This window comes from Cicer arietinum, chromosome 2 (genome assembly GCF_000331145.2).
Source record: "Cicer arietinum cultivar CDC Frontier isolate Library 1 chromosome 2, Cicar.CDCFrontier_v2.0, whole genome shotgun sequence".
Lineage (NCBI taxonomy): Eukaryota > Viridiplantae > Streptophyta > Magnoliopsida > Fabales > Fabaceae > Cicer > Cicer arietinum.
In genome coordinates, this window is record NC_021161.2 from 10,006,945 (window position 1) to 10,022,389 (window position 15,445).

Consider the following 15,445-nt stretch of genomic DNA (forward strand, 5'->3'; position numbering starts at 1 on the left):
GTCAAATAATTATTTGAAAATTCTAAGGCACACACAAATGAATTGTTTTAATATTTTAGATTTAACAAACTATCACTCACGAATGAATGTTATAATATATCACAAAGCACATAATATTATTTAGTGCATGCTTAGATCGACAATGAGATTCACAGAATTACAATGAAGATATAAAATTGAAAACGTGAAAAAGTACATAAATTTATAAATTTAATGTTTCAAAACTAATATAAATTATATAAAATGAAGAAATATTATAGCTAAATGTATAACTTTAACGATAAAGAAATACATAACTATTTAACAAATATATTATTAGAAGAACCACTTCAATAAAATAAAAAAGCTTGAATAAATCAATTTCACATTTAAATATATTTTACAAGAATTGTATTAGTCAACAATGTTTTACTTTTTCTTTTGTACTAAAGCAGACCTAATTTATTAATATATAATTATTCAAAAATATATTCACCTTTAAATACATAAACACTTAAATATATTTTATTATAAAATAAAATTAACATTATTTTTAAATTACATATTATTATTATTTTATATTTAATAATATATTAAATTATAGCGTAATACGTAGATTATTATCTAGTTACTCATAAGTCTGTAATTAAGGAAACGATAAGACGGACAGAACGGTATGGAGGTGACACAAAAGGAATGACCCAAGCTGTTGTTTTCGAATTGGGACACTTCACGAGGTCAAGGAGTCCCATTCTTAAAGAAGAAAATATTTGTACGAAATAAATAGGAGGATTTTGTTGTTATCGACAACCGAAAACGTAAATATTATGGTGATGATTGAAATTTCACAATGCATGAATATACAAATAGTTAAATATATCATTGAAATAATAGTGTGTTGAAAATGTCCTTTGTAAATTTTTGCTAATAAAAGTTATGATTTGACACTAATTGAATATGAAAGTTCTTTATATTGATTTTACATCAATATTATTATGTCATCGATGGTATATTTGTTTATAAGATTCAAGTTTTTTATGGACAAATTTGTTAGTAATTATTCGGTGCACAATTATAATTATTAATAATTAATCTTTAAGATGATCAAATTTCATAAACAAATTAATTTATATAGTGATTCATGAATTTAATATCAGCGTGCAGATATCTTATATTCAATTAACTTATTACATTATAACCTCTATCAAAAAAGGTTTACAAAAGACTATTTATGTAACATCAAAAATGTATTTTCTAATTCTAAAATTGCATAAACTAATTTGACAGATTCTTATAATATCGATGTGTAATTTGCATATTCAATCCAATACAATTGAAGATTGTATACATATTTTGTTTTGAAACAGAATGTGAACATAATTATGTACTTGTCAATTGTCATTTGCAGTTTTTTAAATGAATATTTGTGTTATACAAGTGCCTTTACTTCCAAGTAAAATATTTGGTTTTGTTAATTTATTCACAAAATAATATTAGGTTTGTTAATTTTCACTCATTCACTAACTCAATTAATAATATGCTATCCACATCATAAATAAAGGAAATTGCAAAGGGTTTGAGAGAGGCACATGATAGTAGTAGTCATCAAGTACTGTTTCTTTGTAGATAAGAACTAAACATTATTCTAACAAGAGAACAAAAGATGCAAATTAGATGAAGGAATTATGGTGATAGAAACACTTATGAATTTTTCTCCCAGCATTATTTGTCCCTTGTGCCCTTCTTGTCTGGCTTGTTTTCAATGGCAGCACATTAACATCTTCTCACTTGGTGCCAAGAATTAGTAAATGTCAATGGCTTTTAAAGAATTTTCACACCAACAGAACAATGATAGAGAGTTGGAAACAAATCAAGTTTATTGTAAAATCTTCATTTTTTTTTTTAAATTTTGTAAAATCTTCATGTTGAAAATACTTTAGTCGACAAAATGATCCAATTGCACACAAGGCCTCCAACTGACAAGATGCTCTAATTTATATATATATATATATATATATATATATATATATAAAATATATTTTTAAATCAGTTAAGATTTAACCGATTTAATAATAATTATTTTTTTTATATATAATATAAGAAAATGTTTTTGAGACAATACAATATAAAGATTTATAGTTAATAAATTTATTTCAAAAAATATTAGAATGACGACTGTTTTTAAGTAGTTAGAAGTTGATATTATACTTAAATTGTATTGAGATGTTATTTACAATTTTGGCACTCTTGATGAGTCTACAGAGAGAACAATTCTATTTACCTTCTCATTAAACTTCACAGAAATTTTCCTTGCATCCACATATATGCTTCATTGTCCAATTACCGTACTATTAACATCTCTCTCTTGTCCTCTCTCTCCCCTTCCTTGGATTTTACCGACAAAGTTGGCTTCTCATCTTCATCAACAAGATTAGACTTTTCTTCCTCTTGCTTAAGAGCATTACGACATTTTCAAGAAAATGACCAAATTCATGACTATTATAACATTCAACTTTACATTTGTCATACCTCCTTTCACTTTGATAATATTCATAAACCTCATTCTTCTACGAATTCTTGATGATAAATGACATTTTTCCTCGTAGATTGATTCATCATTGTTGCCTCTTCCTCCTTAGCTAGGACCATGTTTTCATTCTCTTGTCCACACCAACTTTATTTAATCCTACGTCATCCATAAATGAAGATTTGATTTTGAGAACTTGCTAACAATGACTCTTCTTGCTATTTCTTTAGTTTTTTTTTAAGCTTACAAAGAACCTTTTATTTCTTTAATTGATGTTGAGTCAGGTTTTTTGTTATTCCTCAATAACACGCCATACAATCAAACTTAGGAGTTAAGGAACTAATCTTCTCCACCACACAAACATCTTTTATTTTGTCTCCATATCTTTTCATTTGATTTACAATTGCCTTCATTCTTGAACAGTAATCCAAAATTCATTCAGAATCTTTCATATTCAAAACTCCATTCACTTTGTCAATGTCTTGGTTTGATTTCACAAAAATCTCTCAAGATTCCTTTGAACAAGTAGCATCAACAACCTTCTAAAACATATCATCATCTAAATATTGATGGATGAGGGTGAGAACACAATGATCTTTCTTCTTTTTGTTCACAATGTCTCACTCCCATTCTCATTTTGAGACAACCTCTCCATAATCCCCTACACACCTTGAGAGCCAGACAATGATTTTATGCCATGACACAATTTTTCATAAATCTCATTTGTAAGAAGAAGAAAATGGAAAGTAGTGTTGTCACAACTTACTATCTCTCAATTTTTTTCTCTAAACTTTTACAAATGAAACTCAGATACCACTTTATTAAAGGAAGATAAGTGTTTATAATAGAGAACTCACAATTTGTTTAATTACAAATGTCAAGTACAAGGAGGTAAATTAAAGGTACAATTAGAGAATTCAAGACTTACTTGTAAGAGGACATTCATAAATTCATAATTAGTACACACTTTTAAATACTTTCTATACCTTTTCTATGTTAAATATATAAATATACTCTAGACTTATTAATTATATATCAAGGAGCAATATGATCCAACATTCATAAAATTTATTCATTTTAAATTTCACAGCTGGTGGTCTGTCAACCAAAAACAGTTTTTTCTGCATTGAAATATACAAGTAACATGAAAGAAAGAAGACAAATATATCAGTAGAAAGAAACGACACCAAGAACAAAATGGAATGCTCAATCAGCCATCATACATTTTCTAGGTGCTCACCAATTCCTCCTACAACTCTCCTCTTTATCTTAGATCATTTTCCTGAAATAAGGACAAGAATGAATTTAACTTTCCAAGCAAGCAATAATATAAAATATATATAAAATCAAATCAAATCAAATCAAACAGAAATAATCAATAATTTTTAGTGAAGTACAATTAGATGGAGAGTGTCTGAAATCAAAATCTAACTAAAATAATCATTGATTAAATTTTATTTACTTTTTGAACGACCTCCAATTTACCAAATGATCTACTCACTTGAAAATCGGATAGTTAAAAAATTTAATATTAAAATAAAGGCATGGCTATAAATACCTATTGATCTTTTGCAATGGAGGACTGCATCATAAATTGAGTTATCATGATCAATATGAAAATCACCAATAGGAGATGCTTTCCAATCTATCTTATCAACATCATCAACTTTATTGTTTTTCGTTGATTTCCCCAATTTTTGCCTTAATGGATTGAAATACCTAAAAAATTGTAGCAAAGTTCTCCATGTTGATTTTCTCCACCTTGTAAGAAAACCATGATGAATTTCCATATTTTTTGAAGTTAATCTTCTAGTAGAAAAAGAAGCACCAATGTTTGTTTGAATAGGATCTTGAGTATTGCACAACAACTCTATTTTTGAAGAATCAACAAAAACAGGTGTAAGAATGCCATTAGAGAAAATCTCATCAGCATGAACAAGCACAAAATTTGATTGAGTGATACATGTATCAAAATTGAAATTCTGGACATTATTTGAGGTATTGAATTCTTCTAAGGTAGTATCTCCATAGAAACTACTAAAAGATTCTCTATGAGGCTCCTCATCAAGAAAATCAACAGGGGAATTATTGGAGTTTGATAACCAACTATATGAAAAACTATCACTAGCTAGAGGCAATGAAGTTTCCTTTTTGAAATGTTTAATGCAAAGGATGTATGAATTAATATAAAAACTTATATACTAATTACGCGGACAAACTTTTATTTTTTTTAAGAAAAAAAATATATTTAATAAATAGTATAAGGGATACTTCAACTCACGTAATATCAAAAATCAACTACTGAATAGATATATTTCAGAGGTGTTAATGTGATACACTGTTTATATTAGTGACAATTTCGATATTTTGTGTCTGTTATTAATTGGTTATAGGGACTAAACAATGGTGAGCACATGGGGAAAATTTGTCTATTATGTTAAGGTCAATAGGAACAAATGGAACAACATAAATGCAAATATGTATTGACTTTAAGGAGTAACTTTTGGTTTATGCTTGTCTTGATTTCTACTAGACAAACACGTAGTACATTAGATTAGATGGATGAATTTTGGATCTTCTCATCTTTATAGTTACGTAAAGATAATTAAGTTTGTGTCCACTAACTTAGTTTGCCTGGTAATATTTTCTTATTTTAATTAAAGAGGTTCCTATCACACCAAATAACAAAAAGATGAAGCATAAGAGCATGCTGATTGCCATGTTTTATGATGTAAAAAGGTGTTTTAGAAATTTGACGTATAAAGAGCATGAGAAATGCCAGAGTATATTACATGGTACAAATTAGTGATAAGTATTTTATTATTATGGTCCTGTATATGTGATGTGATGTTGCTTAAAAAAAATGGAATGTATAGATTGTTACTATATAGACCAAACAAGGTAATAGAAAATATATTCGAAGTTCACAAAAGAAAATAGATATATTCGAAGTGGTATAAAAAAAAAAGATATATTCAAAAAATGAAACTAATTAGCAAAAAATATATTCAAGTACTAAGTTAACTAAAGAAATACATAGTTAAAAATGTTTTTGAAATATTAAAGGGCTATAGTATTGCCTTTCGACTTTCACATTAAAATGACTAAAATAATGATTTACTTGAAATTAATCAAAGACAAACAGTTAATTCTATTTAATTTCAAGGACAAATAGCTAGTTCCATTTTTTTATTAAGTAGCATAATGATTAAACTTATACACCTTAAGCATAAAGAAATAAGGATTTTTTACTTCAAACTAAAACATTTACATATCAATGTCCTTCTAACTATAAACTGAGTTATACTTATGAAACAATTCTTTTTTTTTTTTCTATTGTCACTTCATTCATGCATTTTCAATAAATACATTATGACATAGACATTTATTTTTTATTTTTTAAGAGAATATTTGAAAATTGGATAAAAAACTTCTCTAATTAGATAGTATTCTACCCCAAAAAAAACACTCTTTGGTTACCTATTTCCCATTAAATATCCAAATTATGAAGCTCCGTATATAACCTAATTTGTTTTTATAAGCACCATATATAGCCTAATTTGAAAGTTTTTTCTGTTCAAATTTTCATGAGTACATGCATGAATGCATCTATGATCAAATTTAAAATAGAGATAAAAATAATGAAGGATGTAATTAATTATATTGACAAGAATAAGTCATGCTTTTATGGAAGCATCAACCTGTCCACACTTGAAACCCTAAAATTTAATTTACCCCACTAATGGAAGGACATCAAAACATGCCCCACAATGCATAAAAGTTTATTGGATTATAGAAATATATAAAACAAAAGAAACAACTAAGAAAAGGTTAAGAAAATTGGGCTCGACGAGCTCAACTTTAAAATAGTTTAGAACGACATGATCTTATTTTTAAGTTGTGTTGGATCAAACACACTTGATTGTTTTTGTGATATTTTATCCATCTCTTATTTTTATCCACATGATGTTAAATTTATTATTGAAAGTTAGCTTTTGGTAGTGTATTTCACTCAAAAATACACAACTGGAAGATAACTTCCGATAAAATGTCGTGTTTTTGGAGGGGACAAGCATCTTACTTTTTTAGACCTCTTTTTTTTTAGAGTTCAATCCAGACTTAAATGTGAGCCGACTGATCCGACTTGTTGGCCCAACCCATTTAGACAATACTTATGGTTTTACCATCTAGCCGGTGAAACTACACTTTGTGCTAAGATAAAAAGTGATAAGCATACTTTGTGATTATTGTTGGGTAATGGGATTGAGGGATATTCATGTTGGGTTAAGAACAACTATATAAATAGATTAAACATCACATCTTCACCTAAAACGTATCTTAAGATATTAGGTATATGAATCATCTCGTTTATATAATGTTCAATCAACTCTTAAATTTGAACACCTATAATTTTCATACATTCATTCAACACGTCATTTTCTTTCTATTTTTCTTCACATTATATCATCAACATATTACATCTATCACATCACTTTCTCTTTTTCTTTCTCTAGATGTCTAATATTTTCCTGTTCAATATTCATTTTTTTCATCCAATATGAGACTCTCCACACTTGATAGCAACCATTAGTTTACCAAAAATGAAGGTCTGTTAAGTGGTCACAAGGACAATATGGAAAATATTAAAACAAATTGTTTGTTTAATATATTCTATAACAATGTCACTGTTGTCAATATGTTTAATATTTATCAATCTGGTTCTGGCCAACTTATCAATTTAGATAAATAAAAAATATCTTTCAGTCAATGATGATCGTAAAATCTTGTTCTAAGATTGGATACAAATTAAGGTTACTGACTTTCATTCAAAGTATATGTGATTACTTTCTTTTGTTGGTAGGTCTAAGCAACAAATATTCAATTTTGTCTAATATGATGTAGAAGAAGCTGAAGGATTGGAAAGAAATATTTTTATCAACTACAAGGAGAGAAATTTTGATCAAAGCAGTGGTTCAAGCTATCTCTATGTATGTTATGAGTTTTTTTTCTCCTTTTGATGAGATTAGGTGAGCCTATTGAAATAATGATTAGTAAGTTTTGGTTGGGTAACAAACAAGTTTAGCAAATAATTCATTGGACTAAATGGAAGACATTATGTGAGGGAAAAAAAGAACGGTGAGATGGGCTTTAGAACATTTCATGATTTTAAACTTACAATGTTGTCTAAACAAGGGTGACATGTCAGACATAATGATGATTTATTGATCTCACAATATCAGAAATGAAGGTATCTTCCTAGGAGCAGTTTCTTGAGAACTTCAATTGGTTATTGTCCAAATTGTACATTGATAAGTATTTTGCAAGTTCATTTGGATGTTATAGAGGAAGCTGGTATATGGAGAGTAGGGGATGGGCATATAATTCATGTAAGGGAGGATATCTGACTTCGTTATCAAAATGGTCAAAAGATTTGGTCTCGTAAACCATGTAACTGCAATATTATGTTTGTCTCATATCTCATACATCACGATATCCAGTGTTGGAATGCTCGTTAGATTAATGAAGTTTTCCTCCCTTTTGAAGCTTAGCGAATTCTTTAATTGCCACTTTCTTTCTCTCAACTACAAAATGAGTTTGTGTAGGGTGTTTCACAGTCTGCTATTTTTTATGTGAAGATTTTGTATTGTATCTTAAACACAAGGCGAGAGGTACCTGTCTCTCATAATACAGAGCATGATATTGATCAGCAAGTTGAAAAAATTTATGGAAAATAAAAAATATTCAACGACACATCCATTTTGTTTGGATAATTCTACATGCAAAACTACCAGTAAAAAATGATTTTTTTTTAAATGAATTAGTTGTGACTCTTTAAGTGTTTTTCGTGGACAATTTAATGAGATAATTCCACGTCTCTTTATGAAGCATCTTGTCAAAACCGATATGTTTGCTTCCCCTTTAGGTCTGATTTTTAATTGGCATGATTATAGGCATGTACCATTTCATGAGTGGTTGGAAAGAAATATTATTGATGCATATGAGAATGTTATTGTGCAAGTGTTGGCCTTGCGTTATGAAATATGGTATGCTAGAAATAAAAAGTGTTTTGAGACAATCGATGTTGATACATTGTTCAAAAGGCTGAAAGATCTATTGTTAGTTTTATGAGTGCTAGTACAGTGTTGTTAGAGACACTAAGGGGAGATCTCATTTTGCCCATATCTGATGTTCATTGAACACCTCCTTAGTGATTGTTATAAACTTAATGTTGATGACGCATGTCCGACTGGGAGAGTTAAGTGGAGTATTGACATTATAGTGAGAGATGTTGATGGTGTAAAGGTTGCTGCTAATTGCTAGCAAGTCATTTCATTACCAAATTCAGAGATAGCATAAGCTTTAGCTATGCAGAAAGTTTTGTAATTTGGAAAAGATATGTCTCTTCTAAATTTTGAAGCAGAAAGAGATGCTTCAAATGTAGTCATTGCGTTGAATGCTCTCATAAACAATTTCGCATTTATGTTGGTTTTATTATTGATGATTGTATTAATTTAATGTTTATTTTCAAACTTTAAATTTTTTACATGTTAGACATGAAATCAAACAAACTACCTATTGTTTAGCTAAATATACTCTTTATAACTCAGATTAGAAATATTGTCTAAACAATTGCCCATATTTGTCACACAATTACATGAAATTAGGTGGGGTTTATGTAGGTTTTTTAATAAAAGGGTTTACGTTGATTTTTATCTACCATAAATAATAATTTTTAATTAAATTATCCTCATTTTGAGATATCACCCTCCAAGTCTAAAAAGTATTTAGAAATCTATAAGAAAATGAGTTCCATACATGATACATAGAAATGTTGTAATTAATATTAGATATATGTGACCAATTCTTCAATTCACAAAGGTAAAAATGATAAAATACAATCACAAATCAAGTCACCAACATAAATCTAATCATAAAAAACATGAATCGTTCTGAATAATATGCCTAAATATCTTTTGAAGATTTTATTTAGATTTATATTTAGATATATTTGAATTTAGAATAAGATACCATTAGGATATATAATTTATGTTTCTATTTAAAATATATTTATAATTTATTCTTTATTTTAAGAATATTATTTAGAAATAAGTTATTAGAATTATGATATAGAAATATGTTAGTGTATTGTAAAAGAAGAGACTTCTTCATACAAAATATATCAGATATAACTTCACTTTCATAAATACAAACAACAACAAAAACGCATCATAAACGATATAGCCACTCTAGATAAAATTTAGAGGCTTTTGAGAATACTTGGAGTGAAAAAAGAAATTTTCTCTTGATATAATTAGATTAACAAACAATAAGTTCAATCTGAAAAAGTTACAGTTCAGGTTTTGTAAAGATGGTTTTGAACACAACTTGTGCATCAAACTTATTACTAGTTCAGTTTGGGACAACCCATTAATAGTTCACTTCAATTTTACCGAACTGTTGTAACGGTTACAATAGTTCAATTCGTTTTTCGTTCTAAACCTAACCATGAACAGTCCTAGTTAGGTATAGGAAATGAGGCCTGCATAATGCATTTTAATTTGGCTTCTCTTAGTAGAATGCATCTTGCTGGAAGAACTACTCATGGTGCATCAGTAAGGGAAATGAAGATGTTCAACAAGCTAAATTCTATAAAAAAATTATATCTGGTAATGGAAAACAATGGTGATTTTCACCAAACTAGAAGATATCCATAAAAACAACAAACCAACCCAACAGCATGTCCAATAAGAATAACAAATTGGTATACATAAAGAATCAATGGATCCTTTAAAAGGTCATTTTTCACCTAGTTCGCCAAAGACACAACATTTGTATCACTGTTCTGTCAAAAAAAGATGTGTATCACTGTAACCTTACAGAAACAAACAAGCTTGTCAATCCTAGGCAAGATATCGATACAGTTTTCTGTCACTATCATCTCTCTCCAAAAACTCCCGCTCAATGAGAGACTCGATCCGTTTCTTTACCTCCGTTGGATTTGCAAGGAACCGCGACTGCAACTGCTTTGTGACCTCAGCTATAAGATTGTTGTGATCAAGTTGCTTCCTGGATTTCATAATCCTCACTAATGCTGCCTCAATCTGCGGCTTCCTGTCCTCCTCCACTCTTTGTCGAGTTTCCAGTTTCTCTGGTTCCGATTCCTTTTGCGCAACTACAGTTCCTATTTTGACCTTATATAGTTTGCTACTGAACTTGTCATTAACAAAGAATGCATCATCCTCACTAACATCTTTACTCATAGGCTCCTTCCTCAGAACATTTCTTCCCTTAACCAAAGCCAAAGATTGCAAGCACCTCTTCAAATCCGAAGCTGGAATCTCAGTTGCTTGTTCAATTTCTTTGTAGCTTAGTCTATCAGCATTATTAAACAGCATGAGTACACACATTTGGTAAGTCGAAACATTTAACTCGTGTCTCTGACCTTTCCCAAAGGTAGCTTTTAAATCTGCCGTTCCCATGTTAGTCTGCCACGACAATCTCCTGCCAGTATGTGTGCCAAGGTAATATGACCGAAATTTCTCGCAAAGTGCAGACATTTCAGAAGGTAGGTTACATGTCACGCTGGATTGAGTTGGCCAAGACCCTGTAGTCAGAACCTGCACGGTAAGCGTAGGACCATCACCTAACTCAGGATGGCTAGCATAAAAGCCCTGCATTGTGTCTAGAGAAGTTTTCATGTCTGTAAACATGCCTTCTAGTTTTGAGGTAAATTGGTATCCACATTCTGTCTTGAGCTTAACTATGAGACTCCTCTCCGCATCATCAGAAACTGTTTTTCCGGATAGAAGCCGCTTCGCCAGATGCTGTTTGTAATACTTCTCAAACACATCTTTTTCTTGCAAGTACCGGAACAGCATCATAACCTTGTCAAGAGTTATCTCTACGTCATCCTCACTAACTCCCTTTAGACCCTTTCGAAGCTTATCGTCCACAAATAGTGAAATATACTCTGGAGAACGAGGGTTCAAGTTAATGAAAAATTCAAATGAGGAACTCAAAGCATTCTGGAACAACTTGTCGTTGTTAAAGGCCAAATTTATAATCTTGTCGTATTTATCTTTCTCATCTAACAGCCTCTGCACAAATTCAACAGGATCCTTCAACCTTTCTGGATCAGTAACAAGCTGTTTACCGGACTCTCTGATGTGTGAAGTCATCACTTCACGTATTTTCAAAAGACCGTCAGTAACGCGACGGAACAAGTTATACATTCTACTTAAATCTTCGTATTTATCATCACGAAGCATGTTTACTAACCCAGAATTCTCCATATGGATCAATCTAAGCATGTGATTTTCAATCATCTCCTTCTCCACCACATTAGTGATCTTCTTTTCAGTCCTAGGGTCCAAGTAATGGCTCACTCTATCCGTTTCCTCATTCAGCCGCCTCTCAGCTTTCTTGAGATAATCTCCACAATCACAAGACTCGATAAATTTCTGGGATTCGGCCCGGTAGAAATCAGCTGAAATTTGCAGAAAAGTAGTCTCAAATTCTTGGCCATAAACAGAAGGACCTAAATCCATTAGCATCTTTGTTATATTTCTAATCAGCCCTCGATTAACAACTTCACCAGCACGCTCACTGCGTACTAACTCCAAAAGCGTACTCAACAGTCGAGTCCTTATCTGGTTCGAATAAATAACATTTTCTCTCCACAGGTTCAGGCCAAGTTCATAGACAGGAGTCTTCTGGGTGCTTGGGATATAAGTCCTGTCCATGTACATCAGAATGTCTCGAATCATCTGTAATGCCTTATTATGATCATTCCATTTTCGGTTTAATTCTTCCAGAAAGGAACTTCCTTGAGTGGCTTCAACAGACCTAGCTATCTCTTCGAGATGAGAAGTCATGGTGACAACCAGCCCAAAGTATAGCTTCTCACCAAATTTGTGAAGAACCATATTGTAAGCATTTCTAAATCCACAAAACAAAGACGACAAAATATTAGAACATGAAATTGGAAAGGGAAAAAAAAATAGAACATACATTTGATGTGCATAGATGCATAGGAAGCATGAGTATATGCTAAACCAATTCATTATTTCAGATTGTATAAACTAATAAATCAAGGAGAAATAATAATGAAAGCAGGCTGCAAACTCTGACTAATGTTCAACCATAGTGCATCTACTACCTAATTATCAGTATAAAAGTAACACTTGAATTTAAATTTCATGCAAAAATTGTTAAAATGTACGTGTTTCACAAAAATAATTTTATTTTCATTATTAAGTCCTACCCTTATTTGCAGCTACACATTATTGTTTTTACACGACTACATTTACTAATGAAATATTTTTGTTGGGAAAAAACATCCGTGAAGTGATATCTTTCCAAATAAAATTCCATTTTGTATCCTTAACATCAACCCTTCCCAAATGAATATTGTTAACAAAAGCATAATATAAGATACAACTTGTTCGAAATGAGTAACTTGTTCAACGGCGATTAAATTTCATAACATACGAAATTGATGTTCTCTAGATTGATGCAATTATGTTAAATAAATATCTATCCTCCTACTTGATCAGCATAATAATCCTCCTATTTGTTTTAATGCAGAAAGTATAAAATGTTTTTTAGAATGGCATGTGAATGAGGATAGACATATTAGCATCTTTAATGTTGAATGCCAAATCGGCAATGTTCCCAAAAGCATATTTTTCCATCCAAAAATTCATAGCCGTGTAACTTGTTTTTTTAGCAAAAAAAGCAATCAAATATACGTAAAACGATTTCATGTCTAATATCGAGCTCTTAAAATAATTAACATGTAAGGAGGATAAAGCATTACTCGATTCTAAAATATCTCTATTTTCCTATTTGTAGCCTACAACATTCACGCAAGAATGGTTTGCTACAAAAGGAATAACTCCAAGCAAGAAAACCGGTACTTTGCAAAGTCAAACATCAATGATATATGTATCAATCATTAACACGAAAACTTACGTTGTGCCATGGTAGTGGCACCCCAAAAAAATTCTTCTTTTTGGTAAATATATACATATTGTAATATATGTTTTATATTTATTTATCATTATGCCGTTTATTATCATAGATACTTTAGCGGCAAAATGTTACATTACACATCCGACAGGTAATGGGATCGATACCTTCCGTCTCCTTGTATTATTTTGCAAAAAAATGCCGACGAAGTAAGAGCTAAACAAAATACATCATGTTATAAAAATAACATTACTAACCACTTTGCCGCCAAAATTTTCCTGTCAATTGAGTGAAATCCTTTAATATATTACCTATTGTGTTTGGTCCCCTCAAATATATCATATCATAATAACAGTCCACTTATCCAACACAGAATTTCAGCTAACCATACTATGAAATCATTTCATAATTCATATAAACATCTAATTCTTCCAAAGCATAAACTACGAATATTAACATAAAAAAACTACAAAGAAAAGAGGATAAATTCAATTATAGGGAAGACAGAAGACACATAAGTAAGTTCATCAGAGTGAAGAATAGAAAACAAATGAAAACAATCACGAGTCGTGACTAATGAACTATCATGAACTAGTCCAACAATGAAGAAATGCAGCATCATAGTAGCTGATCCCATAACTATAATAGCACTAACCACCAATGACTCAATAAGCACGCCATATGAAAATGTACATCATTCACTGGGGATGCCGCTTAAAAGGAAAAAAGAAAAAGGAAGCTTTGGATACATAGCTTAATTAAACAGTTATTCAATACGGACTTATCATGTAAGAGCTTATATAAGCTATTTCTTTAGTGCATGTTTGGATTTGCGATCAGGTTGGCAGAATCACGGTGAATGACCGCGATTTTAGCAAAAATTACACTTTGTAGCTTCAACAAAATTATGGTGCCACCGCGATATTGTCACTCACTGTCCATCCAAAAATACACTTAATCAAATAGGGAATGAGTGTAAAATCTTCATAATCCAAAAGCAACTTACAATAATAAGTGATTTGGAAGAACTTATGAAAATAATGAAAACTATGAACATATCATAAACTATTTTCATAAATTCTTACAAATACTTATTCAAGTACTTCTTTCATAATACAAGCAAATAATAACAACTTCCAAACATCTCCAAAGTAGAAAAACTCCTAGCATGATAGAATTCAATTTACTTTCATAAGCACCAACTTGATCATTTCAAAAACCCTCAAAAAATCCAATCACAACAACAACCATATATATCTTACAAAAACAAGCCAAATAATTACACAATTATGATCAAAATCAAACATCATAATATCAAAGTAGACTAAATTTTCCAAAAACGGAAAAACAAATAATGAGAATCATAAGAAAGTAACAACAACAACAAAAAACCTGTAAAGCTCTTCAAAACTAAGACCACTAGCGTTGTGATTGTATATCTCATGAATTGCATGTTCGAGAACGCTCCAAGTTTTTTCACCATATTTCGGATCCATAACAACACGGTGCTTAAAAGCCTCTATCTGAAAAATCCTCTTCTTTTGGTTACTCATCTTCTTAAAACTCAATCACCCACAATCCAAAAACGCAACTTTAACCTAACCCAGGTTCCAAAAACCCCTCAAATTGAAGAAAATCGAAAGATCGATGGCCTTGAAGCGAAGATTTATAACAATAAAAATATCATGATATTTTAAGATTTTAGTGGAAAATGATGAATGATTGGAGAGAATTGAAGTGATTAATTGAGTGAGAAAGGAAGGTTGGGAGTTGAGAGGAATTTGATTGAAATTGGATGTGAAGAGTTATGGAAGTTGTATGTGGAGAAGAGAGGACGACGTTGGTGAATGATGAGGCTCTCTGCGAAACGAAGCTTTGTTTGTTTTTTGTTTTTTGCTTTTTAACGTTTCGCAGTTGAATGATTTCAGCGCTTTGTCTTATTATTGTCTATTACGATTTCATGACTAC

General features: G+C 30.7%; 1 protein-coding gene and 1 long non-coding RNA gene across 2 annotated transcripts; both read right to left on the reverse strand.

Annotated features, from left to right (window-relative positions):
- Positions 1 to 3,555: 3,555 nt before the first annotated feature.
- LOC101493269 (uncharacterized) lies at positions 3,556 to 5,066 on the reverse strand. Its single transcript, XR_012161927.1, has 2 exons — positions 4,065 to 5,066; positions 3,556 to 3,788 (listed from the first exon to the last, which is right to left on the reverse strand). It is a non-coding gene; the product is annotated as an uncharacterized lncRNA (long non-coding RNA).
- A 5,069-nt stretch (positions 5,067 to 10,135) lies between these two features.
- Positions 10,136 to 15,430, reverse strand: LOC101515173 (cullin-3A-like). The gene is made up of 2 exons (XM_004489980.4): positions 14,870 to 15,430; positions 10,136 to 12,445 (listed from the first exon to the last, which is right to left on the reverse strand). The coding sequence occupies exons 1-2, from the start codon at positions 15,028 to 15,030 to the stop codon at positions 10,408 to 10,410; spliced, it is 2,199 nt and encodes a 732-aa protein (XP_004490037.1). The 5' UTR covers positions 15,031 to 15,430; the 3' UTR covers positions 10,136 to 10,407.
- Positions 15,431 to 15,445: the final 15 nt, after the last annotated feature.

Bases quoted from the DNA above. Each gene is read 5' to 3' on its own strand.
- LOC101515173 (XM_004489980.4), bottom strand. From the start codon at position 15,030: ATGAGTAACCAAAAGAAGAGGATTTTTCAGATAGAGGCTTTTAAGCAC. The intron at 12,446-14,869 runs GTTTTTTGTTGT...TTGTGGATTTAG, and splicing joins AGTTTTGAAGAGCTTTACAG to AAATGCTTACAATATGGTTC.